This window comes from Eretmochelys imbricata, chromosome 15 (genome assembly GCF_965152235.1).
Source record: "Eretmochelys imbricata isolate rEreImb1 chromosome 15, rEreImb1.hap1, whole genome shotgun sequence".
Lineage (NCBI taxonomy): Eukaryota > Metazoa > Chordata > Testudines > Cheloniidae > Eretmochelys > Eretmochelys imbricata.
Genome location: NC_135586.1, coordinates 24,760,723 through 24,787,867, shown reverse-complemented (window position 1 = coordinate 24,787,867; position 27,145 = coordinate 24,760,723). Strand labels below are relative to the sequence as shown.

The following is a 27,145-nucleotide window of genomic DNA, read 5'->3' as shown; positions in this document are numbered from 1 at the left end:
GCAGGGTTTGGGGACAGTGCAGGTCCCTGGGAAGTTTAGGCATTCTACAAAAAGACCAGTCCCGGCGTAACACCACTGAAGTCTGTGTTCTTAGAGTGGGGACTCAGCTAGGAGGGCCGTAGGTTTTGGTTTGATACAGAAAAGCAAATGAATATGATCCGCTAGCTCGGTTTGTCTGACTCACGAAGCGTGCTATATAGTGATGCATGTGTACACAGCACACTTCAGCTGAGGGGGGCAGAGTGCACTCCAGCTAAGAAGGAAGCCCCCACAACTTCCTTGGGAAGCAGGCACTGCTGTACCCATTGCACAGAAGGGGAAAGGGAGGCTTTGCGAGGTGAAGTGACTTGTCAAGGGCAACCAGCAAGCCAGTGGCAGAGCTGGAGCGAGAACCCAGGAGCCCTGACTGCTGCTCCCTGTCCTATTCCAGTGCTGTTCTTGGCCCTATCAATGCCTAATCCCTTTTGGGAACGCTCTCCACGAGGCTTTGATAAAATCCGGCAGCGCTTTCCACAGGTTATTTATACACTGCGTGGAAAAAAGGAGCCTCTGGAGAGGAAAGGCGGAGAGCAGCCCTGCTCCAGTAGCCTCTGATGTCTGAAAAGACACACATCTGAGCTGGAAAAAGAACAGGAGGACTTGTGGCACTTTAGAGACTAACCAATTTATTTGAGCATAAGCTTTCGTGAGCTTTTCGTGAACGCATCCGATGAAGTGAGCTGTAGCTCACGAAAGCTTATGCTCAAATAAATTGGTTAGTCTCTAAGGTGCCACAAGTCCTCCTTTTCTTTTTGCGGATACAGACTAACACGGCTGCTACCCTGAAACATCTGAGCTGGGAAGAGCAAGCCTGTTACAGAAGCAGCCAAGGGGCTGCCAATGAAACCCGAGCCTGCGCCCCCAGGGGCGGCCTGAGGAAAGACAGGCCATCATTTGAGAAGCGGATTCCCCTCAGCTGCAGGGGGAGGATTCTGGGAACCCCTTGGAGCTGGCTGCGCTCTCAGTGGGGAGGGAAGAGGCCTCACAATCCGGGACTGCTGGGCTCCCCTGTTGCAATGGAGTGTAACAGGGACACTGGCACCAGAGGCCTTGACTTCTCGTGTGGTGCTGGAGTAGGGAGGAGTAGCCTGAATGTCTCCTTTAATGCTGAAGAGCTTGGAGAGACAGAGAGAGACAGAGAGAGAGAGAGACACGCAGAGCCAGGAGTCATGGACTCAGCTCTTTGGAGCCCCGCAGTGCTCTGGTGAGAGGGCTCCCGTACGGAAGTACAGTCCCTCCACTTCCAGAACCACCGTTCTGCAGGAAGGGAGCAAAGGTCTTTTTCGCACAGGAGCTCGTTGCCACTCAACGGCAAACGCCCGCCCGTGAGGCAGGTAGAACTTTAAGGCTCTGGGCCTGTGGCAATGCCTACACTCCGAAATAGAGCTCCTGGAGGTCAAAGGTGACTACTGCCTCTGAAAAACTGCGGCTGTCCCCTCTCAGTAACAAGGTGGGACCTCTGTTCCCACGACAGCATCGCACAGGGACATTTCTGCTGGCCCACCTGGGTGGATGCCCTGTTGTCCTCCTCTGAACCTGCCCAGCCCCACTCACACCTCATCCCCCGGGCAGGCTCAGCTCTCAATGGCGGAACTGTGTGCCATGCTCTGGAAAACCACAATGCCCCCGCAGCGTGTGGCGTGACCTTCTGGTCCCACTCTGCCAAGTTGCCGTCCTCCCTTCATTTAAGACTATCCGCAGCCATTCCCCTTTCCGCATCAGGTCTCAGTCTTGGAGTTCTTTGGGCACTGCACTATCCCTGTCGTTTAGACAGGAAGCTCTTCAGGGCAGGGACGGTCTTTACTTTTATGGAGTGTACAGCGCCTTGCACAATGCCAGGGCAAACCAAGTATTAACTTAGCACAATGTATACAGCTCATATTGTTATTGATCTAAGCTTTAAGCCTGAAGGCCCCTTAGTTTCAGAATAATGTTTTTCTGTCTGTATAGGAACCAACATCTGAGCCCACCTTCTCTCTCTCTCTCTCTCTCCCCCACCCTCTGGGCTCAGATGGTCATTGCTTTGTCTGGCATGTGTCCCTTCAGCAAGTATTTACAAGTATTAACAAGTCAGTGTATCTGATGTAGTGTCCCCTGGATAAAGTCTGGGACACCACGCTGCCCAACCAGCCACCAAACGGCTTAAGACACGTGGGGACTTTCTGCTTTCAGCAAGACACACGTCTGGGAAAATGAAACAAGAAGTTTGCTGGGAATGGCGGGCAGCCTCTCCTCAGTTCTGGGCTGAGCTTGTAGCACTGTTCAAGGACCCGAATTCTGCTGCCAACGCCGACGGGACCGGCATGATCATCTAGTCTGACCTCCCGCCTAACATGCGCCAGAGAACCTCACCCACTGATCCCTGCATCCAGCTCATCACGTGTAGTTGAGCTAAAGCATCCTGTTCCCTTTCCCTCTCCCTCTGACTCTAGCTCCAACCTTCCTGTTTGCCAGCTCATACCTCTTCATGGCAGCAGAGTCTGTACCTTATGCTGCCGGCCCTCTGCCAGTAAGAGTCCATTTAAAGATACTGCTTCCCTACAGCGTCCTCCCTGCTGGCGTTACATGGTCTCCTCCCAAGCCAACAGATCCCAGGCCAAAGGCCTCAAGGCTGTAAGTTTGCGTGTCTTCTCAAATTCTGACAACCTGGAGGCTTTGAAAGGGCTAGGCCTGTAGCCAGCAGCCCGACAGAGCAGTTTCCAAAGCAGGGAAGGGCTGTACGCACATATTCTCCCAGCCTCCCACCTTTCCCACCAGGAATATACTGTATCATATTGCAATAAATGACACCGGAACCTGCTGAACTCCTCTTCTCAGGCTGTGAATTCTGTGTGGCGTGTGGCAGAGTATGACATACAATAAAGATATATTGGGACTGTTACCTGCTCCAGTAATTGCTGGCATGTTGAAAATCTCTGTCCCAGGCTGTCCAACATCTGGAGGAAGACAAAGAAGTCCCTCAGTAAGAACTGCAGCGCACAACAGTTAACTCCTAGGGGAGCTTTTCCTTCCTAACACTTCCTCAACTCCAGAGGATCATGGGACATGCAGTTGGAGGCCTGGCACCTACATTACATTACCCACACTGACAAAATCCCAGGCCAAGTTCGAGGCGTGGGTGGGTGGAGTGAGGAATGATGGTTTGGGACTAGAAAGTATCTCTGTTTTTAAAGCAATGCTACCCCCAGACACACAAGCCCTGGCCATTCCAATCAACATCAGAGGTTCTCCAAGTATGACCCATGGACAATCAGTGGCCTGTAAAGCCCTTCCAGGTGGCCTGATACGCAAGGAGTGGCGGTTTGGGAAGTTGGATGCATGGGAGAATGCTGCTCTCACCAAGTGGACCAGAGATGGCAACAGAGAACCACAGGTACAGGTCTAACCCTACTGGCATTAATGCAGCAGAGCCCCAGAGAGTCATGTTGATTTCCACAAGTGCAATCCCGTCTCCCTCTACCATGAGATCCTGCCCTCTGGGAGGTTAAGCTGGGGTACAAAACCCAGAGCTTTCTTGGGGTGTTTCCAAAGGTTCATTCCCCCATTCTCAGAGAAGAGTTTTTGTTCATGCATTCAGCAAGGGGGAAATACTAAGTCAATATTTTCCCTCTGAGCTGAGCTATTTGACTTGGGTATCACTTTTCTTAGAATAACAGCAGTTCTCTAACACAAGGCGTTTCCTATTTCTGTATATTTTCCCCGATAAGGAAACGAGTGGGAGGTCACTCGGTTCAACCATACGTCCCCCAAGGGACATAATATGGTTGGATCATGGTAACAGCACACACAGGACGAGACAGCTCGATCCTTCTTATCCAATACAGCTGTTATAAGATGGATTCAAATTGAATTAGTATTGACTGTATAATGCTGAGCTAAATTAAATTATGATCCTATCTACTCTATTAGCGGCTAATGAAGGAATGGGATGAATTTTGAATACGAGTCAGGCTGGGTGTTTTTTCAGAGCTGTACCAATATTGATGTCGGGTCTGAGAGACGCATCTTCAGGAGACAGAATTCAGGCTGGCTGGGCAGTCATTAAAAATGTCAATAGCTCTTAAGACTCCTCTATTCTCCACTTGTTAGTTAGTTCCTATAGAGGTCAGTCAGTGCTGGTGAATGGTGCTGGACCAACAGCCCCAGGGAAAGGACAGGCTTCTAAGAGGCACCTTCGGGGTAGGTCAGTCTCACAGATCCTGGCCTAGCTGCCAGCTGCCAGCACGACCAATGCGCCTTGCAGTGGCGGAGGGGTATATTTGACCTAAATGGCCATCGCAATACAGGGCCATGACCCATCCTTAAGGTCCCCAAGTCACCTGCCTTTCTATCTCTTTTCCCCATCAGCAGATCTCCCTGCCCCGTTCCTCTCTGACGGATCTGTGCAGTGGGAAGACACTGAACTAAGACGTTTCCCAACATGCCCGGCCACACACAGGCACAGTACTTGTATGCAGGAGAGGCACAGGATGTGCTTACGCCTCTGTACTTAACAATATGCCACTGCATGGATGGGATAAGAGCATGGGGCAGCAAATTCTCATCCCCAAAGCTGCAGAAGAAAATGGCTTCAGACTGCTCAAGTTTGGGAGGTGGGCTCCTGTCCCTTTAAATCACAACAGCAGCCATGTCAGAAAGAGGGCTACTCTGGAATTCCCTCTCCCTTCTTTGTTTTTGCAAGGCGCCTTCATCCCACACCACCCCCGCCAGCAGCGGCTGCATGAAAGCCCCAGCCTGGAAGCCTTACTGTACTCCGTTTCGCTCCTGTTGGTCGTGCCGAGCTTTTTGATGATCTCCTGCTTCTTGGATTTCACCATGGCGGAGTTGCTCTCGGTCAGTTTGCTGAAGAAGGCTGGGGGCTGGGTGTTGTTTCCTGGGGATTTGGAACCCATTCTGTGAAGCAAAAGGCAATCAGCAATGGCTGTACAGGGCTCAATCTAAGTCCTTCTGTCTATTGAACCCCTATCCCATTAGCCACCCAATGCTTTGAGCCAGGCCCCAGGCCACCCAGATATTGGGGGCTTTCTAGCTTCCATTTATGAGTTAGGTTGTCTTCAATTTGAGACTGATCAAAGGCCCCTAAATACAGTGTGGCTTATTCCCCCAGGAGGTCCCAGGCCACAAAATGTCTCTTGGCTGGAAGAGAAACACTTCTGGCTTCTTTCTTCTTACTCTAGATTGAAGGGCCCCAACAAAATTCTCCTCTAGGCCCTGAAATCCTCTGCCCTAGAAGTGAATTCTTTCTGCTCAGCCAATCACCGGAGCAGAAAGATTATGTGGTAAGGCACCTTGGGAAGAGACTGAGGACAAGGGCAGGGGATCTCTGAGCTGCCAGAACAGGCTGGCCCTCAGCTGCAGGAAAGAATTGGAAAGAGTCAGGATGCCTGGGTTCCACTCCTGACACTGCCTCTTGCGTGTGACCTTGGGAAGTCACTCAGCCTCCATCTATCACCCTGCAGCAGGGGTCAAATACTTTGTGCCCTGGGGTTGGGAGAGTTAATGAACTCTGCTTGGACAGCCACAGATGGGAGGCAAAGCACTATCCCCGGGCACTGGCAGTCAGAGGGAAGGACTTCGGGAAGAGGCTGCAAAGCGAGTTAATCCCTCACTCTCGTTATTTGGTGGCACATCCAACCCCAGCAGCAATATAAATGAAGAAAGATGGCAGTCAGCTCAGCCAGCCACTCCAGGCCTGACCCAGAGCGCTCCAGGGCAGGCAGCATAGAATGACAACTGGCTACCATTTGAGGGTAGTCTGTGCTCCCAAGAATGGCCCAGCTCTGCCCCCCAAGCGCTCAGAGTAGAACGCGGAGGGGAAGGAAGACCCCAGAGTATTGCTTTTGTGCTGTAACCCCCGGCCAGGCAGGAAGAGCCCACGTTCCCCTCCTCCTGTGGTTACCTCTGCTCTGACTGTTCTCCCTCTCGGTACAAGATTGGGTACGAGGTGCTCCTTGCATGCTCCGACTCTCCCATGCCGTCTGGTGGCGAGACAGGCTCAATGCAGTCATCCGGTGCACTCCCTGCAGACGCTTTGCTCTGCTCAGGAGATCTGAGGACGTGCAATGAGATGCTGTTATTCCATTACAATGCTCTTAACCTCTGCACAGCAGCACCAGGGGAAGAGGGATTAAAACCCTTCTGCAAACTGGAGCGTCAGGGAGAAGGAGGAACCAACCCCCCCAAGCCCTTAATGTTACCCTTAAATTGCATATTTGCTAAGAGCATGTCGCTTTGTGTGTTTCTGAACCACACACCTATATCGGAAGGATTAAATTTAGACAGGTCCCAAAGCTGTAGGCAACTCGTATGTAATCCTGCAATTGGCCCTAATAATAGTTACACTGCAGAAACAGAGGAACTAACCCTGGGACTTTGTGGCTCAGATCAAGTGTCCTATCAGTACATCCTCTACCCGGGGCGACGTCCTGCATTTGCTGCAAGCGGGGCCTCATCTAAACTCCTCTAGAATGTGCCAGTCAAAGCTGTGGCATTACGGAGAATTAACCCTTCGAAGGTACGGCTCTGCAGAGTCCAGAGAGTTCATGTTCTCTTACTGCAGTGTTAAACTGTGCATTTACACCTGCCTCTGGAAATTTCCACTACATGCATCCGATGAAGTGGGTATTCACCCACGACGAAAGCGTATGCTCCAATACGTCCGTTAGTCAATAAGGTGCCACAGGACTCTTCGCCGCTTTTACAGATCCAGACTAACACGGCTACCCCTCTGATACATTGTGACGGTCTCTAGGACCACAGAGGACACTCCTGCACCCTCCGAAAGCACTAATATATCTGGGTGGAAAGTACAAGGGCTCAAAACTCCACCAGTCACCAGGGACAAAGACGAACAGGAGATTTCTCTAGGGATTTTTTTGTTCTTATTATTTTCTCCTTGGTTTTATTTTTAGTACTGAGCACCCTGTTTCCTCTGCATACAACAGGGGGCAGATTCTAGCACCCTGCAGAGGAAATGCAGGGCTCTGCTCCTGAGTTATCCTAATATCAAGAGCTAGACCCCTGCATAAGAAAGCTGCTATTTCTGGCTGCTCATGCTGGCAGGTGAGTCCACTTAGCCCCAGTCTGGGCTCTCCGGGAGAGTGGAGAGTGTCTCTGGGGCAGAGGGCACTAGGTGCAGGAAGAGACGGGTCCTGCAGAGAACACTCCTAAGAGCAGCCAGGCTCTGGAGAAAGCTCAGGATTAGGGCTCGGTTGTTTGTTCACACGAGGAAAAAAGGCGCGTTTTAAAAGCATGATCACTACCACGTTAAAATCCCTGCGTGGCTGGGGCAAGCTGCATTAGCCGGTGGATGTGAACCCTACAGGGGTAGCCTGGAACTCCCGGCGACCAGCTAAGCCACGTTAAAACTGCACCGTGCCCTGTCTCCACCAGAATGTTTGCCTGTGTTCGTTCCCACATGTTCCAAACGCGCCCTTTCCCCTTTGTGCAGAGCCCGCTGAAGGAGGTGAGCGTGAGCCATATCTCATAGCTGCCCCGATCAGGTGCTGAGCTCACCTCTTGTCTCCCTCGCTCTGTGGGGAGATTCTGGAGGCCGGAGCGTGCTCCTGTGGCTGGATGTAAGCCTCACTGGGCGTCCTTCGCAGGTCCAGTACGGGACACGTGGCCCCAGGGAAAGAGTACACCGGGGTCTGGAGGTGGGAGTTGAGCTGCTGAGGATGATGGCGTGTGTAGTCTTGCGTGATAACCTCCTAGAAGAAGAAACTCCTTGAGTCAGCACTTCTGTCTGTGAACCTTCACTAGGCAGTAGTTTATGCGGTAGGGAGACGGGGAAGGGATGGGAGGGCACCCTCTGCCGCTGACCCCTAGTTATTTCTCCCCTCCTAGTTATGTTGGCTGAATGGTGAAGCACCCTTCTCCCCTGGGGCGGAGCGTGGCTTCTCTGCAGCATTCTGCTGCCTCCAAAAGCAAAAGGCCAGAGGGGTTGCAGTAGAGCGAGGTGAACTGCTACCCTGTGGCCCCCCGCCCCGGGGCCTGCCACCAAGGCTCCTGACGCCACTCCTGGCCCGTTCTTTGCTGACCCCATTGGAGATGCCCCGGAACAACTGCTGGACAGGAGGAGGAGAGAGAAGCTGATTACGCTGATGTGCTGAGCCAGCGTGACCACCCGCTGCTGGTGGCCTTTGATGTTCTGGGACGACTGCAGCAGCTGACATGGGGATTGCTGGCCTTCGGGCAGCTGGCGCAGGTGCTGCATGTGAGCGGCTTCCGCTGCAGAGAGCTTCAGGGAGGCTGTGAAAGGAAAGAAACGGACATGACAACCCAGGGCAATCACACAGCGCCTCTGCCTACCCAGCACAGATGCTCTATTCTGCCCTTCCTCTCTTGAATCAAACAGTTCTTTTAAACTATGCTACTTACTTGTTATGAAAGAAGCCAGAGACGACTCTCCAGGGAATTTGGTGTAGGGGTTACAGCAAGGAACTGTGAGTCCGGAGACCTGAGCTCTATCCCCCACTCTGCCAGTGGCTAGCTGTGCGATCCTGAACAGGTCATTTAAGCTCTCTATGCCTCTGTTTCCCCATCTGTAAAATGGGGCTGATGATATTTACTAATCAGGTGGGGCACTGAGGTGTTCCCAGGTAATTAATTAATGAATATTTATGGAGTGCTCTGGAAAGCTCCCATGAAAAGCTCTATCCACCGGGGATGTAAAGCAGCCGCTGTTAGTTAACGTACTAACGAGACACTCCTTGGCAGAGCTGCAGTTCCCTGGACCAGTCTGCTGTCAGGAACCGGCAATGGGAGGCCGAACAGGGGATGCTGAATTACGCCAGTTGATAAGCCCACGGCGTGCTAAGGTTATTCTTCAAACGCTGGTGGCAGCTGCAGCAAAACATGCCCAGGCAGGCACAAACGGGACCAACGGGACCTCGGCTACCCACTGGAACATCCTGCCCTCCTTCTAAGCCTCTCCTGCCTCCCTGCACATTTCCTGCTCCCTCTCAGCCCGTCGTCTGCCTTCCGTGTGCCTCATCCCAGCCCAGAAGGGAATGGGCACGTTCCTGCAGCACGGTCAGCCAACGCTCATTCCCTGCTCCCAGCTCTTCCCTGCACTGCCTGTCACCAGGCACTGGCGCCAGCCTGGCATCACTATTGCTCGCACTGGGTAGTGCCTAGAGGCCCTATCAGGCCCCCCTTGTGCTGGGTGCTTGTACGCACGCTGTGTGAGCGAGAGTCCCTGCCCTGAAGAGCTCACCGTCTAAATGGAGAGGGCAGAGGAAGGAGGAATGAGAGAGTGACTCCGCCAAGCTCTCAGTGGAAGCCCATGGTGGAGCCAGGAACTGAACCCAGATCTCCTGAGTCGCCATCCAGAGTGTCAATGGCAAGGCCAACCTCCTTCTCAAGGACACAGCCGGATCTTTGCAAGGCAGAAGCTTCCTGGTGGGTCCCTCCATTCATCTTGCCACCACCAGCCTCTGTTCCCTTAATCTGCCCACTGCTAAGACAAGCGCAGTCCCAGGGGGAGATTTCAGGGAACGCAGGTTGGTGCGGACACAGCTCGCTGTGCGAGGTGGAGGGGGATTCCTCACATATTTTGCCTGGCAGCCTTCGACTGGGCTGGAACGTCGGCAGTGCCAGGGGCCATGTCAGATCTGCCTCGGCCGGTAGCAGCAACGGCAGCCCCTCACCTTGCTGTTTTTGTCTCATGTTGTGCTCCCCGTGCCCTTTCTCCACATCCGGCAGCACCTTTGCCCCTTTCTCGTGGGATACGCTGGGCGAGCTCACCGGGCTTACCGCTTCAACGCCATCAGGGCTGTAGCCTCCATGGAACCCTGGGGAAATGGAAGCAAGGGCCTTTATATAGTGAGTTTCCTTCGTTCCGATTAACCCTACGCGTCCTGCTGCAGCGAGATCTTCAGCATCGGCAAAGAAGTGACAGAAATAATCAGAGACCCTCCATCTAAAGCTGCAGGATGCACCTGCCTGGCTGAAGCTTCTGCAGCCCTTCTTAGTATGGCAGGGGGCATCCAGGGCACATCTCCCCTACCAGCGAAGGCACGACGGTAGCTTGGGCATGCATGCTCTGCCAGGTTTAATCTAGCTACCATGGGTAATAAAAGCAATGAAGTTGCAGTGGCATGGACCCCAGTACAGGCTGGCTGCCCAAGAACATCCCCAGGGTCCCCAGCAGGTTTATATTTGGATGGCTAGCCCGCGCTGAAGCCCGTATCACCGCATCTGTGCTCCTGTTGTTACCAGTGCTAGACAGATTAAAGCTAGAGTGGGGGTGCCTACCCGTGCTATCATGACACCTTCACATGCAGGATAGATATAGCCCCAGGCGCGTCGAACAGTACCGGCATCATTAGAAGAACCAGCTGACAATCAGCAGGAAACACACACACACACACACGTACGGACAGCCACATTTGCTGCTTTTCAATTACAATGAAAAAAACATCACATTTTCCTGCAGAGCTGAAAACCCAAACACAACAGCTCAAGGCAGTGAAACTGACCGGCCTGGATTCACACCTCCCACACCAGGGAAATGCAACAAATAGATAAAAGCCAGAGACACAGTGAAAAACAAATTACTGTTGTGGTTGGATGTTGAGTTTTAACTATTCTAGGTGGCATTTTCACTGGTAGATCTCAAAGGAAAGCCAGTATCACACTCCTGCCAATCTCAACTGGTCAAAAATTGAGAGACAGGACACCCCAAACCTGTGAGATTGAAGCCACGAGACTAAACAAAAATACTAACAACAACAGTTGGGTTTTATTATTTTCCTTTGGGGTGCATGCAGGCCACATTTTCAAGTTTTTATCAGCTACCATGGGGCGAGAAACTCACTTTTTTTTTTTTTTTTAAATGAAAGTTGAGATTCTCCAGGAGCTGGAGTGTAAAATGAAACACGTGATAAAACCCCGAGAGCCGGCAACACTGCATCATCATTATCCCTATCTTACAGGTGCGGGGATTGAGACACGGAGGGGTGCCATGACTTCCACAAGATCACAGGACAGATCGAGAGCAAAGCCAGGAGGAAGACTAAGGTGTCCTGAGTCTCAACCTTGCGCCCTGCCCACTGGAAACACTGCCTCTCTGGCTAAGGAATTTCACACACTTCTTGATACGCCTTTAACTTCCTAAAGCTGAGTTCCCAGGAGTTACCAATGGAGACAACTCACACTGTTCCCTCCTGGCTCTGTGAGACCCAAGTGTATTTCACCAAGGGCTTCCTTGTCCCCAGTGCATTCTCTCTGGGAGCCAGTCACAGACCAGCCTGCTCGCCCTATCCCAGCCCAGGTAGGGCACCTCTGCCAAGCTGGGCTCACTTGCTGAACCCAGCGGATATCCATGGACTCAAGTGAAGTCACTGGCGGAGAGGTGGGACGAGTGGGAGATGTGCCGTTCCCATACACCTACGTGCCTTGTATTAAAGGGTCATTCTGCTCACTCCCTGCTTGACTGGGTCATCGGGCACACGCCTTCTCATGCAGATGGGGGAGGGATAGCTCAGTGGTTTGAGCACTGGCCTGCTAAACCCAGGGTTGTGAGTTCAATCCTTGAGGGGGCCGTTTAGGGATTTGGGGCAAAAATGGGGGATGGGTCCTGCTTTGAGCAGGGGGTTGGACTAGATGACCTCCTGAGGTCCCTTCCGACCCTCAGATTCTATGATTCATTGCTTCTAGTGCTATTGCTCCTTAGCGTAAGTTCCCCACTCCCTCCGGTAACGTTCCAGTGAGTCTTGGCGGAAGAGCCAAACCCTAGTAGCACTGGGTCTCCACCCCACTCTGAAAGGCTTGTCTCTACTGACAGAACATTGTCGTCACTGATATAGTCTGATCTGACTGATGGCTGGAGCCGGGGTGGGAAGCAGACCAGCTCCCTCTGCTAGCACTGGGGCATTTGGAGCGTGGGGAATATTGTGACCCCCAGAAATCAGAGCAGACTGGAGAAAGCTGTTTGTGTTCATGCGCGTCTGGAGGAGGAAGAGGAGTAAGATGTACTAATGGCCAGCCACGGATCAGAGAGCTTGTGCGGGGGAGGGGATCCATGGAAAAGACTTAAAGTAATATATAGCTAATTCTTGTTCTAAGGCTTTCAGGATACTATGTCCCTAGCTCTGGCCCATGGGTCATTGGAACACAGCCCCTCTCTAGTATGGGACAGTCAAACACAGCAGCACAACATAGCCTTGGCTCCAATAAAAGGGGAAACTCTTTTACAGTAGCACCCCTTGCTGAGATCTCTAGGCTGGGACACCTCATCCTTCCTATCGAATGAGCAGGATTTCTAACCACTGTAAGGTGGAGCGTTGCTACTCCCAGCTCTCTGGATGGGCTCAGAGGAAATCCTGCTGCTGCATAATTTCCCGATGATCTGCTTGTTCAGACATATTTGCAGAAATGCTTTAATGTGTTTTACTAGTGTCAGGAAAAAATGTACCACTAAAGCCAAAGGGGAGTGTGTATTCATAACAAGTGGAGCATTCTCGGCAGCTGGCTGGAAGTATCACTGACAAGTATCACAAGTATCACTGCTTATCAGTAAGATCTTGAAGAGCAAAGAGGGGAAGATTCATAGAATAGAGTCAGAAAAAAATTCTCCTCTCCAATTATCCCTGTGGATTGTCTGGTGCACACCATGCACTTAGGTTTACATGCATGGGAGTGCAACGCTGGGATCCAGGGCAGACGTGTGGGAGAGATTCACAGAGATAACACTGCGACATGCACAGGGGGCCTGTAGGCTAAGCAGTGCATGGCGCTTGCTAATAACTAAATATCTAAATGGAACCCAGAGGTCTGCTCTGGTCCAAAGCACAGCTGTCCCCATAAGTGTCCCTATAGAGACGGGCATGAATGTGGATCCACCCTCCCCTGTCCCCAATAGGAGTTTCACCCGGATAAACATGTTCTACTTCATTTTGTGCCTTAAGCTGTTGTGCTGGGTTAAGCAGCTGCTGTGTTTCACTCCAGAAGTGGTTGCATTCCAATGGCAGCTCCATGATCCCCGTGTACAGTATACTATCTATATTTATGTTTTATATTGGGTCTGTCACCATGGCATCTAAGCACTGATATATCATTTGATAGACAAATTGATACATCGCTTTGGGATCCATCAAATTCAAAGGCACTTTGCAAACGTAAGACATTGTTCTTGTCTGACATGGCTGTCCTGTTAGAATCACACATTCCTGCCCCCTCCCCCCCAGATGCCTTGCTGTTTGAGTTATTACCCACGATTATTTAACATAGGCCACATGTGAACTGCTAATTACAGTGAAATCAAGAATTTAAAATAAATAAATACCAGGAAATGAACTAGAGCTGCAAGCAAGAATCGGCAAAGGAAAATTTTTTTTTAAAAAGAAAGGGGGGTGGGGGGGAGGAAGGATTTTTAAAACAAACAACAAAAATTAAAGAGTCGAATAACATAAATGATTCCAAAAACTCAGGAAGTGGAAGAAGCCAACCACCAAAACGTGCAATTCAAAAAATAAAATAAATAAACAAATTGGTTTTAGGCCACAAACTTGGACTGGCACCCGCCTCTCCAATTTCTTACCATCACTAGTGGAGTCGTTATTTAGCGAGCGTCTTTCTCGCTTCCCCTTATCGCAAGAAATTTGACGCATGATAATCACATCTATGAAGTTGGCCGCTGTCATGGTGGTCTTACCGAGTGCTCGGAGCTCCTGTTCCTGCATTGAAAAGGATTTACTTTGATTCTTTTCTCTACTGTGCTGCTCATTGACCGAGACTGCGTGCTGCTGATCCAGGGGTGGATGATGGTGCTGGTTTTTCCCCTGTCCTCTGCTATACTGCTGGGTAGAACCTGGCCCGGAGGCTGGTAAGGGCCTGGACTCCATGGCTTTAATAGGTGACGATGACTGTTCTAGGCCTGCCCCACTGGACAGCTTTGAGGTGAACATGTTGTTGTCAGTCTGAGGGCGTTCTACCTTGGCTTCTCGGGCCCTGGACGCCTCTTTCTGTAGGAGAGCAGGGTCCATCATGGCTGCGTAGCTGTCCACTCCGCCGAGGGAGCAGCGCAGGGCGGATGCTGGGGGAAAGCCTGCAGAGCGGATAGGCGATGTGGTGGTGGTGGAGGAGGATCTTGGAAGCAAAAAGGAACACAAGAGATAATATGACCATGGGGCTGAGAGACACTGCAGCTTCCCCATCCCCACAGGAACTAGGCTGTTTGCTCCTGTCAAATCCAGTAACCCTACAGAGGTATTAGCTACGGTGCACGTTACTCAGAGGTTAATGGATCCAATGCCAAACTATGCGAAACAGACACAGGAGAAGGTCACAATGCGTCTTTCTTGGAAAACTAAACCAACGGGGCCTGCCTCTGGTCCCATTTACACCAGCCTGGACTTCAGCAGAGTTACTCGTCATCTGCACTGACGTAAGTGAGCGGACAACCCTGCCCATGTTCCATTTAACCAGTGTGGTTGATTCCCCATTTAAAACTTAGCCATGAGGCTGCACTGGGGTAAGAAAGGCTCAGGCAGAGTGTGGCATAATACCAGAGAGCAAGAGGAATCAGATAACTTCTAACTTCCTGCTGAAGTTGGGACTAAGAGCAATCTGGAGACCCCACCATCTACATATGCATTTCCAACAGGAACGGACTCCAGGTTGTTTGCTGCACAAGGGGCTGGCCAGTTGGAGTGACCAAAGTAAGGGGCCAAATTCTGGAGCCCTTACTTCAAAAGGCTGAAGAAAACTTCTCATTGAGGCAAGGGTTGGCGCACAGGCTGAGTAAGAACATTTGGATTTGGCCCAGAGCAGACAGCCCACGACCATCCCCCTGTTTGCTCCCTGGGAGCAGCTCCCAGCAAAAGCCATTTGAAAAGGAAAAGACCCCGGTCAAAATCAGCCAGCCCACCACAGGCCTCCTGCTAAGGCCTGCTCCTATTGAAATCAATGACCAAAAAACGCCTGTCGCTGTCAACGGCGCAGGATTAGATCCTTAACAACCCAGAGCCCTCCACCCCCCGAGGGCAGGAGCGTGGTGAGCCGCAAAGCCCATACACACCGCAGAACCGACGGGGTGAGGCTCTCCGACGAGATGACCTTCATGCCCGTGTTGTGCAGCACGCTGGGTCGCTGCTGGACGGTCTCGTGGGTGCGGGGCGAGGCAGGAGAGTGCTGGTGGCTGTGAGAATGAGTGGCTGAACGGCTGCTGCTTTGCTCGGTCCCTGTAAGAAAATGCAGAGAAGAATCTGAGCTGGAAACAAGTATGGAAAACCCAAGGGGCAAGTGACAGCGAGATGGGGAGGAAGAGAGCTCTGCATAAACCTTGGAGAACTGTCCCCAGGCTCCCGAAAAGACTCTGCTCACCAGTGGAAACATCGCTATGCACCAGCTGTACGGACCGGGTTTCTCCAAGCCTACCTGGTCTCCAGATGGGTGCATGCTCCACAGTGGCGGCTGCTAGGAAGGATTTCTCGCGCTCCCGATCTCGTTCCCGTTCGGAAGCCGATGCTCCTGTCTGTTTGGTCATGTGCGTGGGGCCTCCTGGAATTCAAAGGCAGCCAGTCACAGGGGTCCCCGCAAGCGGAATTCTGGTGCCGCCTTCACTCTTGTGAGTGTTGCAGCTATGGGAACTCTGCACCAGCTTCCTAAACCAGATCCTGGCAGATAAGCAAAGACGGGGCCTGATCCCACTTATACCGGGGTAAAGCTGGGGCAACCATCGGGCCACGGTCTGAACTTGGCTATCTGCATTAACTGCACATTTCGTTCCGTACCCAAAATGTGACAGATGCGCTTGACTTTAAGATGGTGTGTTCGTCTGACAAAGGGATCAGACGGTTTCAACCCCCTTACCTACGGGGGGACACAGCCACTAGGCCAGTGATTACAACCCACTGAGATTACAACCTGCCCATTGTAGGTGCATTCTCCTGGGTAGGCCATGCTGGATGGGGACAGGGGTAAACACTCTCAGGGTATGTCTGCACTAGAGCTGGAAGGAGCTGGGGTCAGGAGACATCCCTGCCCTAGGTCTGATTGAGCTAATGTGCTACAAATAGGAACGTAGCTGCAGCGTCATGAGCAGTGAGAGGGGCTAGCCACCCCAAGGACGATCCCGTCCAAGATCCTAGGGAACTAGCCCCTCCTGCTGTTCACAAAGCCATGGTGACTCTTCTCTGCTCAGCGCAATCCGAACTAGCACACTACGTCCTTGTTTCTCTAATGATTTGTTCCCAATGGCTAGCTAAAGAAAAACACTTCAACAGGGGATCTCTGGTTACAGACTCCCAAAGGGAGGAAATGCAGATGTCCAACACGCAGTCCTTCAAGCCTCAGAGCCCTCCATAAAAGAGAGAAACAACCCCACTGATCAGCTCCCCAGCTTGGGGCCCCCACCGGCCCTGGCCCTAGCCCCAACTCCGGGCCTCCAGCTGGCCCCAACCCTAACCCCAGCTCGGGTTAAGCCCAGGGAAGAGGGACTGGTAGGTAGTGATCAGACAAGAGTAGGAGCAGGACTCTGCTATGCTCTAAACCTGGGTCTGGACTGGCCTTGGACAAATTACGTCTCTCCATGCCTCAGTTTACCAACTCCCTTCCCCTGTTGGTTTAATTTGTGCAACTCAAGCACCTGAAGATCTTTATATGGGAAGTACTATCCATGTGGTAAGAGCCGTGGGGACTAAGAATTCAGGCTGTAGGACAAACCAGCATGCCAGGCTCACCATACCGAAATCCTGGAGCAATGGGAGTTCCCAGGAAGCTTCCAACACACACACACAAATGGTGCGGGGGTTTGGTTTGCCCACATGCCCACCCAGGCAGATTATCAGGTGGCAATTCAAACCCTATGGGTTTTACCTGGGGAGAGCGGGGAGCTGCTATGCCGGCTGCTAAATGTCTGGGGGGCGCTGGGGATGTACGTGATTCGGTCCATCGAGGCGGCGGAGGTGCCAGGTGTGGGGGGCACGAGGACAGGCAGGTGCGGCACTTGGGACAGGTCGATGATCCCTGGAGAGAGAATCGAAAGGACCGTCAGGACGACGATAAAACCCACTCTCCACACAAGACGGTGTGGAGAGAGATGCTGGGAATCGGACAGCACACGAACACACATACCACGGCAGTTGGGAAAGGGACACTAGCAAGAGAACAATCTGACTGTCTAGGGCTAGCTGCATAATTTAAAAGCTGTTTCCTGCTCTGGGGTGTGAACCCCTCTGGCGATGGATTATTAAAAGAGGAAGCATTGAAAAATTAGGATCTACTTCTCACCATTGATACTCTTGGGGCTATCGTCATTTATTATTTCTACCTAGGAGCCCCAGTCACGGACCAGGACCCCACGGTGCTGGACAGACACAAAGCACAAAGGTAGTCCCTGCCCCAGGGACCTTACAATTGGAGGATGAAATCCACCCCGGTGCAGAGGCCCAGCTGAAGGCCCAAGCACCACGTAACTCCCAGTTCAGACCAATCTTTCACAGGGGGAATTTCAGCCTTGGTTCACTTAATGCCTTTCACTCAGCTCGGACAGTGAAAGCGGAGGAGTCAGCAGGGCTTTCTTCTGAACAGTGGGTTCCCAGGCACTGCTCTGGGGGTTCTAACTCTGCAGCGTGGAACACCCCACACATGGAATTCACTGAAATTAAACCAACAGGGATTGTCAAGCTCTGGAATAGGCTTCCAAGGGAGGTTGTGGAATCCCTGTCAGTGGAGGTTTTTAAGAACAGGTGGGACAAACACCTGTCAGGGATGGTTTAGGTAGACCTGGTCCTGCCTCAGTGCAGGGGGCTGGGCTAGATGGCCTCTCAAGATCCTTTTCAGCCCTACATTTCTGTGATTCTATATACCCTGCGTTCTGTACACGCCAGGGTATGAGAAAGGGCAGAGTCAGAGCCTGAATGGAGAATTCTCTCACTTGGGGGGCACTTGAGTGGGGTCATTAGCTCAGATCGATGTGTTCTGCAGGTGAGACTAGCACAAGATACATACAAATTTTAGTTCTGGAGTCAGAGGGGACCCCCAGATTCCCTGCGTGTGGGATTTTAGCTGGAGGGAAACAGAGTCAGCTGTGAGGAGAGGCCTACTCAGCACAATGAGATGAGAAAGTCCCCCTTGGTCTTTTCTCAGGATTTACACTGTGCTAGAAGGGCCCAGTTCAGCACAGTTCATTGGAGATACTGTCTATAAAGACCAGTACAAATGGGCCACTTTTGCCCAGCGATGGGAAGGCAGAGATCCATTTGCATTGAGTGAGAATATGGCCACAGTCAGCGTAGACTCAAAGAGCCAACAGTGCAACAGCATAAATGCTATTTTACAGGGCTACGGACCTCTGGAGCATGTTCTGAAGAGCTGGAAAGCCACAGATCGGCTACCTGACTGTTTGAGAAGACGCAAGCAAATGTTACACCCACATCCACACAGCAAGCTTCTCTCATTATTAACAACCACACTTCGCACTCAAGTAGCATTTTTTAATCTTGAAAGAGCTTTACAAATACCATGGGCCAGCTTGTGGAGTCCTTACTCAAGCACAGCTGAAGTCAATGGAGCTCCCCAAGTGCTCTCCATGGAGAGGAAGGGCTCCATAATCCGGCCCCTCACTAAGTCATCCTTCCGCCTTACCCTATGCTTTCCTGAGCTAGTTTCCAGGGTACATGCCCAGATCACGTTCAACACGCCCAGGCTTTCTACTGTACTTCTCTCTTTCAATATTACACTCTTGGTTTCTCACCTCCTTCAGTCTGCAAGGTTTCATTGGCACCTGAAATTCCTGCCATTTACTCTGAATCTGGCCCCACTGCTGGGGGATGGTTAAAGGACAGCAGGGCAAGGGACAGGTTAGTGCAGAGCCATGTATTACTAACAGAAATAAAAACCTGCAAACTGCTAGCAGTAAAGAGCTCAAAGAACAAGAGCAACTTATAGAGCAGCTCCCAGCCCAAGGGATCCCAAAGCGATTTCCTCTGCGTGTATGGAATCACTTTGCCTACCACTGAAAGTCCATCTCTTTTTGGGGTGGCAGCTTTCTAACAGCCTGCAACAACTGCACAACTGCTTAGGGCAGGAAGTAGAGATCAACAATGTATTCAGTTTGGAGGGGGATTTAGGGGGGCTGAATCTGGCTAGGACACACCATGCCTGAAAAGAAACCCAGCCAAACAAATGATCCTGACTAGTCACACACAGACTGGGACCCCAGTGTGGTTTCATCTGGAGGAGGGTGCAGAAGCAGCAGCCCAGCCCCTCGTTCCACACTGGGGCACTGCACCCAAAATTGGATCCCATCTCCCCGCAGAACACTGAGCCTTCCTGAACGGGTCGATAGACTCAGGTTTGCAGTGGATCTCTAAAAACAGCTGTATCGAGAGCGCTTTGCAGCCGCAGCGGGGCTCTGATGCCCACCCCCACCGCTTGGCTTCAACACCTCGGCTCCAGTCTGAGCCACGGCTTCAAAGCACCATCTATCCAGCAATTCTTAGAGTGCGACAGCAGGCCCCGCAAGTCCGAGTGTGTCGGGCCGGACTGGGAGGCTCACTGCCACGGGCTGCGCAGATGTACCCCGAGGGGCTCTCATCCAAGCACGGCACTCTTTAACTTGCAAGAGCTGATCAAACTCCAACCCAAGGTCACGTGGCTGCCCCCGAAGCAGTCTTGAGAAATAGGCTATGGAGACTGACAACAACTAACCGCCTTTGCACAGATGGCTCAGGAGCCGCTCAACCGGCCGAAGCAAAGATGCTCCTGCCCCCGGCGCCGGGGACCAATGTGGCATACCAGTGTGCATGCCGCATGGGTACTGCCGTTGTGATCTCCACCACAGAAGCCCTGCTGGGTGTTACGCTACGGGCCTGGGGTCAGAACGACAGCCCTACGCCTTTCAAGAAGAAAAAATGCCACCTAAAAACCACAGACAGCTTCATACTTCGAGGACCTGCAGCATAGTTGAGAGCCAGCGACGGTTCTCGGGGCGAAAGTCCGCGCAGCATGTCTGCCCTCTGAGCCATAGCAGTGGCAGCGGCGTTCTGGTGCATCTGCTGGGAGGTGATGTAGTCGTTGATGATGGTCTGCCTGTTCTCCATGGCGGCAGTGTCTGGGTACCCTCTGATGAGGTATGGAGGGTAGAGATGGGGGTACGTCGGGCTCGGAGCAAGATGCCTGGGCAAATAGTAAGCAGCAGCTAAAAGAGAAGATTGAGATGAGTCAGTTTTCCATGTAGTACGGTCCTACGAGAGGGTGGCAGAGCCTGACTCATGAAAACTAGCGCTCGAGAGCATGCGCTGGGACGTGGGATAATTTAGGAACAAACGAGGTCCAAATTAGCGAGCACCAGGAATCCCCCCGTCTGGCCTTCGGGCTGGGGAGGCCTATGCAACGCACCAGAGACATCAGCCCCTGTGGGCATGAGGGTGGAGGAAGCTAGCTTTTTGCGGTCTCATCTGCCAACTGTGCAGAGGAGCAGTGTCAGAGTAAGGACGGAACTGAGTCAGAGAAGAGCTCATCCGAGACGCGGTTTAAGCTAAAAAAAACGTTACTCAGCAGTGAAGGCAGCGCTACTTTAAAAGCCCGTTTCCAGGGCTCATTGTGAAACGGAACGTCACCAGCCAGCCAGCCAGCGACTTGTTATGCAGCTTAGAACAGAAAGGCCCCCGGTTCTGTTCTCAGCTACGCTACCTTCATAGCAGTGGAACCCAAGGCAGATTTTTTGCCCAGCTGCCCAGGGCCGCTCCTGCCAAGTGCCCCAAATAAAGGAGTACCTGCTTCCAGTTGAATTCCCCTGGGAATTGCAGCGGGGTCGAAAGCCAATGGAATGTGTCCTCTGTACAAATCGACACCACTCATTCCCCGGAGTAAATGTTCATAGGGGGAGATGGGATGGTGATGGTCCGATAGAGTAGCGTGAGGAGACTTGGAATTGGTGATGTCTCTTGTTGTGGGGGTGATCTTTCTGTCCTGGGATGCCGGCTTCCCAGCCGTGATGCTCCCTGCAGAAGCAAAAGAACGTAGTCAGAAGAGTCCGTGCTGAAACACGCTCGCAGCCAAGCTCCGCTCTCAGAGGGGCAGGCCCAGCTGCCGCTGAGCTAAGGGGAACCCTCCTTCCTCCCCGATCATTATTATTTTGTTTATAAACTGAGATCGTGCCCAGAGGCCTCAGCCAGATTGAGGCCCCACTGCACTGTGCATCGAAGGTAGAACGTGGCCCTTGATCTGAACAGTTACATCTACAAATGAAGGGCTCCCCACAGCCCCCAACTGCCTTACTGATTCTGGCACGTACATTGAACTTTGTCAAATAAAGAAGCGTTTTGATTTCTCTGTTTAAACCTACTGGGCCCATTGCGCCCTCAGGGTCACCGTGGTGACTGACACTGCCTTCAGTGGGAGCTGCCATAGTTTACCTGGGGTCAGAATCCGGCATGTGACAACAGGTGCGATTTCTGAAAGCGCCTCTGTGACGAGGGAGGATGACGAGGGTCCCACTGAAAGCAGCTGCACCTGATTTTAAGAGTTCGGCTCTCCCGTTCTGCCCATGGCAAGTGTGTTCCTAAGTCAAAACCCCACCCTTTCGTTTTGCCTTTCGAATTGCTGGGCCCAACGCAGGACAGGCACAAGAAATAACAAGTCAGAGCAGATCTCCTTGGCAATATTGGTGAGAGCAAAGGCTGTTACTTCTATAAAGAGAATGAGACGTTCCCCCTGGGTAACGCTTTTGGGGCTAAATTCACCCTTGGGATAAGGGGGTGAGACTCCAATGGCTTTAACGAAAAGGGGAGTCATCTTCCCCTGACATCGATGGAGTTACCCTCATTGATGGCAGTGAGGTATTTGCCTGTTCGCATTCAAAACACTCTAGGAACAGTGATTAATCCCCAGCATCCAGGACAGGAAAGTAAATCAGCATTCCTGTTATTACAGCTAGGGGAAGAGCGGAGGGGAGATGGTGGGGGGGAGCTTGCCCAAGATCAGCGCCAGAGCCAAGATTCCAGTTGAAGAGTTTCTGGCTCCCAGGCCTGGGCTCAGCCACTCTAAGGACATACCCATGAGAAACATTTCAGAGACAACCACAAAAGCAAATCTTCTCAATGCAACTGACCCTCCAGCCTGCAGGGTCTTATCTTCTCCCACTTCCGCACAAAGCTCTCCAGAATCTTGCCCTGCCAGTTCCCTGATTTGGCTCCTAAACGAAAGCCAGTTTTTCCCTGAATGGATCTCACATTTGCCCTCACAAAGATCTTCACTTAGCCTCAGCAACGGGCCAGGGACATCTGACAAACATGCTCTCCTGATGCAGTCCAACAAACCTGACCCATCTGAGTGGATGGCAGCAGCTCTTTCTGAGTGCTCTGCTGGCAGCAGAGAGGTTAATGTTACCAGAGAGAAAAAAAGTGACCCTGGAAACTCAAAATAAACATGATGAAACAGGGCCCAGATGGTTCTGACAGCAGCTCTCCTCCTGCGCTCACCAGGAGCTGTAAACACTTTCATAATACATGGAGAAGCAGCTGGAATAATGTCAAGCTTCTCTCGCATCCCTATTAACTCAGAGCTGGCGCTTTGGTGGCACATGGGTCTCGTGCTCACCCTCTGTACAGGGTGGATAGCTCCAGGCTAGCTAATTAGTAACAGCAAGCCCTGATTTTAAGAGTTACGCTCAGCTCATCCGCTCTGGGGAGGGAAACATACCATGTGAGCCCAGGGTCCAATCAAAACAGCTTGAATGTCACATTCTTACAACAAACCACTCGCAAACAAGCCACAGACCCTGAACTATTCAGAGATGTGAGCCAGCGTGTCATTTCCCAACAACAAATAAATGCAAGAAAAGCTGTGATCCGTTTGCAGACAGGCAACGAACCGAAATTCCACAAATCGAGGATTCTTTAGGGATGACTCAACCAGCTCCAGTTCGGACAACAAAGCTAAGCTGCTCAATTTCACTGTCTCATTCTTATGCGCTAGCCCTGTTCAGTTACGTTTGGGTTTCCAGCCCTGCAGGGACTGGTTAATTCCCCTCACAAAACTGTTTTCATTGACGCAAAAATAACCATGGAAACGTTTCAGGTTTGTATCATCACTCCCTCGGTTTTAACAAAATCTCAGCTACTTGGCAGGGCCCTGTACATCAAACCTGCCAGGGGTGCAGAGGGATGCACTAAGCGACCCAGAACAGCTCCTTCCAACCCAGAAGAATGATGCTATGATTTACCCTCGTAGAGCCCCTATAGTGTCCTTCCTGTACATGCAGGAACCCTGTCAGCTACAGACACACAAAATGACGCCTCTCTGCTGGAATTTAATAGAAATATTCAACTCTTTCTTGGGAAACCTCCAGCCCCTCTGCATGTAGCCTCCCCAACACCAGTGCTGCATATTGGCCAAACGTACGAATCACAGAGAAGCCAGCCAGCCAAAGGGCCTTTTTCTGAAATGAGGCATCTTGTTCTGCTTTGGCAAATGATCAGTCTCGAGGGCCTGTGGTGGTGAAGGCCCTATGACTAGATTGATCACACAGACGGGCAGACAGAGAAGTGTCCCCCACCTACAACTGTGTGATTGTAGCTTGCTAGAGAATAGCAAGCACGCATGGGGCTCGCATTGCTTGGCGATGCTGAAGCTAGGGCATGGGTTTTCAGCGAGGAGGGAACGACTGATTTCCCATGTTCATGTGTCGGTCAGAGGGAAATCCCATTGGATGAACACTTTGGCTTACGTTTTCAAAAGAGACTAGTGATCTTGGGTGCCCAACATGGGCTTGATCTCTACAGTCAGGCCCCTTTAAGGTTTCTCATGGTGAACACTTTAAACTCAGCAGTCCCTTTTGAAAGGTGACAACAGTCTAAGTACACTCTGTCCCTGGGACCCCACATGTGGCTCTCAAGAGGAAGAGCATAAGGGGTGGAACATGGCCTTCTCTTCTTGGGCCAACCAGGCTCCTTTTTCCACGCCCTGTGCGTTTGGGGAAGGGTTGTTATTTTTGGTAATAGTGTTGGGAGAGCAGGGTGAGATCAAGGGGACCTTTTGCCTTGGTTCTATTGGTTGTTGGTTGGGGTACGGTGGCTATTGGTTTGCCTGATTCTACTGGTTGTTGGGTGGGGTGGCTTTTGGTTATTGGTTTGGCCTGGTTCTATTGGTTGTTGGGTGGGGTGGCTACTGGTTATTGGTTTGCCCTGGGTCTATTGGCTGTGGTGGCTATTAGTTTGCCCTGGGTCTATTGGTTGTGGTGGCTATTGGTTTGCCCTGGGTCTATTGGTTGTTGAGTGGGGTGGCTGTCATAACCATACAGCTAAGGGTAGCCTAGAATGCCTCCTTACCTGTAAGGGGTTAAGAAGCTCAAATAACCTGGTTGGCACCTGACCAAAAGGACCAATGGGGAAAGAAGATAGTTTCAAATCTTGGGGAGAGGCTTTGTTTTGGTGTGTTCTCTTGGGAAGCAGAGAAGCATCAGGTCAGAAAACTCCTTCTCCTAGAAACCATCCTATAAGTCTCTCATATTACAAAAATTGTAAGTAAAAGCCAGGCAAGGCGTGTTAGATTATCTTTTGTTCTGCTTGTGAATTTTTCCTTTGCTGGAGGGAGGTTTATTCCTGTTTTTTGTAACTTTGAAACTAAGCCTAGAGGAAGTTCTGTTGTGTTTTTGAATCTTTTGTTACCCTGTGAAGTTATTTTCCATCCTGATTTTACAGAGGTGATTTTTACCTTTTTTTAAAAATAAAATCCTTCTTTTAAGAACCTGACTGATTTCTCTATTGTCCTAAGACCCAGGGGTTTGGGTCTGTGATCACTTTGTAACCAATTGGTTAGGATATTATTCTCAAGCCTCCCCAGGAAAGGGGGTGTAAGGGCTTGGGGGGATATTTTGGGGGAATAGGAACTCCAAGTGGTCCTTTCCCTGATTCTTTGTTAAATCACTTGGTGGTGGCAGAATACCGTCCATGGGCAAAGAATTTGTGCCTTGGGGAAGTTTTAACCTAAGCTGGTAGAAATAAGCTTAGGGGTTCTTTCATGTTGGTCCCCACATCTGTACCCTAGAGTTCAGAGTGGGGAGGGAACCCTGACCGTGGTTATTGGTTTGCCCTGGTTCTATTGGTTGTTGGGTGGGGTGGATTTTCAAAAATTCTTCTTCTCTATTAAAATCAAGGCAAGGTCACCATGGCTCTCTTTGGTCATCCCTCTCTCGTTCGACCCTCAGAGGAAGCACGAGGAGGCAGGGACTGCACTAACGCTCTTGGACACAGACTGCAGTTTTCCGAACTGCAAACGTAGTTTGGGTCACTGGCACAGTCGCAGTCAGGATGAGATTTATCTAGCTCTGCCTGATGACTCAGGACCCGAGGCTCTGGCTGGATCTAGGGGAAAGCGTTGCTGGAGCTGATGCTGGCTGTTACAGTAAATGCGCTCTACACACTTGTGCTCTTGTCTTTATGTTTCACCAAGCAACCAAGAGTTAACAGGACGAAAGGAAACAGGCATTTGCTGGACTGAAGAGCAATCCTATCAGCCAGGCAGCGAGTCATTCTGGCTACGTCTGTGCTCTGGATTGCTAGATTTGCACGGTGCCAAATTCTGCCTGACCAAGCAACCTTGCTGGCTTTTGAATGTGGCCTCTGAGAGCAGCTATGGCAGCACAATCCTAGTGCTCTGTCAGGCCGGGGTCTTGCTCGCAGGCTGCTGGTGAGCGGCCCAAGTGATTTCAACGTGTGCAGAGGGAACTGTACCCCTTGCTGGAAACACACAACCATTCTGAGGCAGCAAAACCCTTGCATCTCCCAAAGGGACGTCAGATCTCAACAACCCAATGGGACTGTCTCCATCTACTGGCTAGCAGGGATTATACCCAGCTACAGCCAAAGCCCTCAGATGCTATGGTGCTGGATGAGGTATAAATGCAGAGCTGGGCAGACAAACACCTAGACTTGCACAGAAGAGAGGGGAGAAAATATCCCCCCTCCCCCCAATTTTCCATGTTATGAGTTTTCTCCCACACCATTAAAATACGTGCGTTCCAAATCAAAGCCTGTGTACAGAGTAGACGTCTCCTCTGCAGCACGGCCTTCAGACTCACACAGGGCCAAATCCCATTCTCAGCAATTCTGGTGTCAATCTGGAACCGTCTCCATTGGCTTCCAAGAGATAGTCCAGATTTACACCACACCATTTGGTCCACAACAACTGCACATTTCCCTCTAGCGTTTGTGAGGGGACAGCAAATGGGGGCGAGGGTGGGAACCCGGCCAATGTTCTGTATGCTCCAACCTTAGCATTTCCTAAAAGACCTAAGTGTCCCCAGCACATTAAGGGTGTGCTGGAGAATAAGAGTACTTGTGGCACCTTAGAGACTAACAAATATATTTGAGCATAAGCTTTCGTGAGCTACAGCTCACTTCATTGGATGCTACTGAAGGCATCTGATGAAGTGAGCTGTAGCTCATGAAAGCTTATGCTCAAACAAATGTCTTAGTCTCTAAGGTGCCACAAGTCCTCCTTTTCTTTTTGCGGATACAGACTAACACGGCTGCTACTCTGAAACCTGGAGAAAAAGTTACCTTCAGGCTGCCTTGGGGTCGACTCCCTTGTGGATACCGGAGAACCTCGATGCAGATGGCTACTGAACGCCGCCCCGTGGTCCTCATAGGTAAGTGGGCTACGGCGAGGCTTTCCAGGCTCAGGGACAATCACAGGGGCTCCCCTGGTAATTGAACCTCCGGAGTTTGTAACTGGGCTGGGCCTGCTTTTCAGGCTCTCCTCGTAACATGCTCTTTCCAGAGTCCTTGGGTCTTGCATGACGTCCAGCGAGTGCACAGAGTGAAAAGTCCTCCCTGGGCTCCCGATGATCGACAGGACATCATGCTTTTTGGCACTTACTGAGGAAGAGTTGTTGTCGTATTTCAGCGGGGTACCCTGAGGAAACAAGGCAGCGAAGAGGGCATCAGAGTGGGGAAGCGAACGCAGCGGGGCAGAATCAGTGAAGATCACCATTTGCTCTTTCAGGTTGTCGCTCACACTGTGTGCTCAGCCTGGGACCCAGGGTGGGATATTCCAAAGCACCGAAGTGACTTGGAAACAAAAGTCCCACTGAAAATCAACAGTGTGTTGATTTGTGTTCTATAAAAGGCACTAATACTGTACGCAGAACTGCACC

General features: G+C 51.4%; 1 protein-coding gene across 1 annotated transcript in view; it reads right to left on the bottom strand.

The window, feature by feature from the left end:
- Positions 1 to 27,145, bottom strand: part of NCOR2 (nuclear receptor corepressor 2) — a 284,712-nt gene that overhangs the window by 6,504 nt on the left and 251,063 nt on the right. Inside the window, exons 31-43 of the mRNA XM_077835004.1 lie at positions 26,550 to 26,904; positions 20,763 to 20,990; positions 19,940 to 20,185; positions 16,861 to 17,010; positions 15,421 to 15,543; positions 15,062 to 15,224; positions 13,697 to 14,130; positions 9,690 to 9,833; positions 8,138 to 8,289; positions 7,555 to 7,748; positions 5,939 to 6,088; positions 4,787 to 4,932; positions 2,922 to 2,975 (exon numbers count right to left, since the gene is read on the bottom strand). Coding sequence (XP_077691130.1) covers positions 2,922 to 2,975; positions 4,787 to 4,932; positions 5,939 to 6,088; positions 7,555 to 7,748; positions 8,138 to 8,289; positions 9,690 to 9,833; positions 13,697 to 14,130; positions 15,062 to 15,224; positions 15,421 to 15,543; positions 16,861 to 17,010; positions 19,940 to 20,185; positions 20,763 to 20,990; positions 26,550 to 26,904 — 2,539 coding nt within the window. The remainder of the gene's footprint in view (positions 1 to 2,921; positions 2,976 to 4,786; positions 4,933 to 5,938; positions 6,089 to 7,554; positions 7,749 to 8,137; positions 8,290 to 9,689; positions 9,834 to 13,696; positions 14,131 to 15,061; positions 15,225 to 15,420; positions 15,544 to 16,860; positions 17,011 to 19,939; positions 20,186 to 20,762; positions 20,991 to 26,549; positions 26,905 to 27,145) is intronic.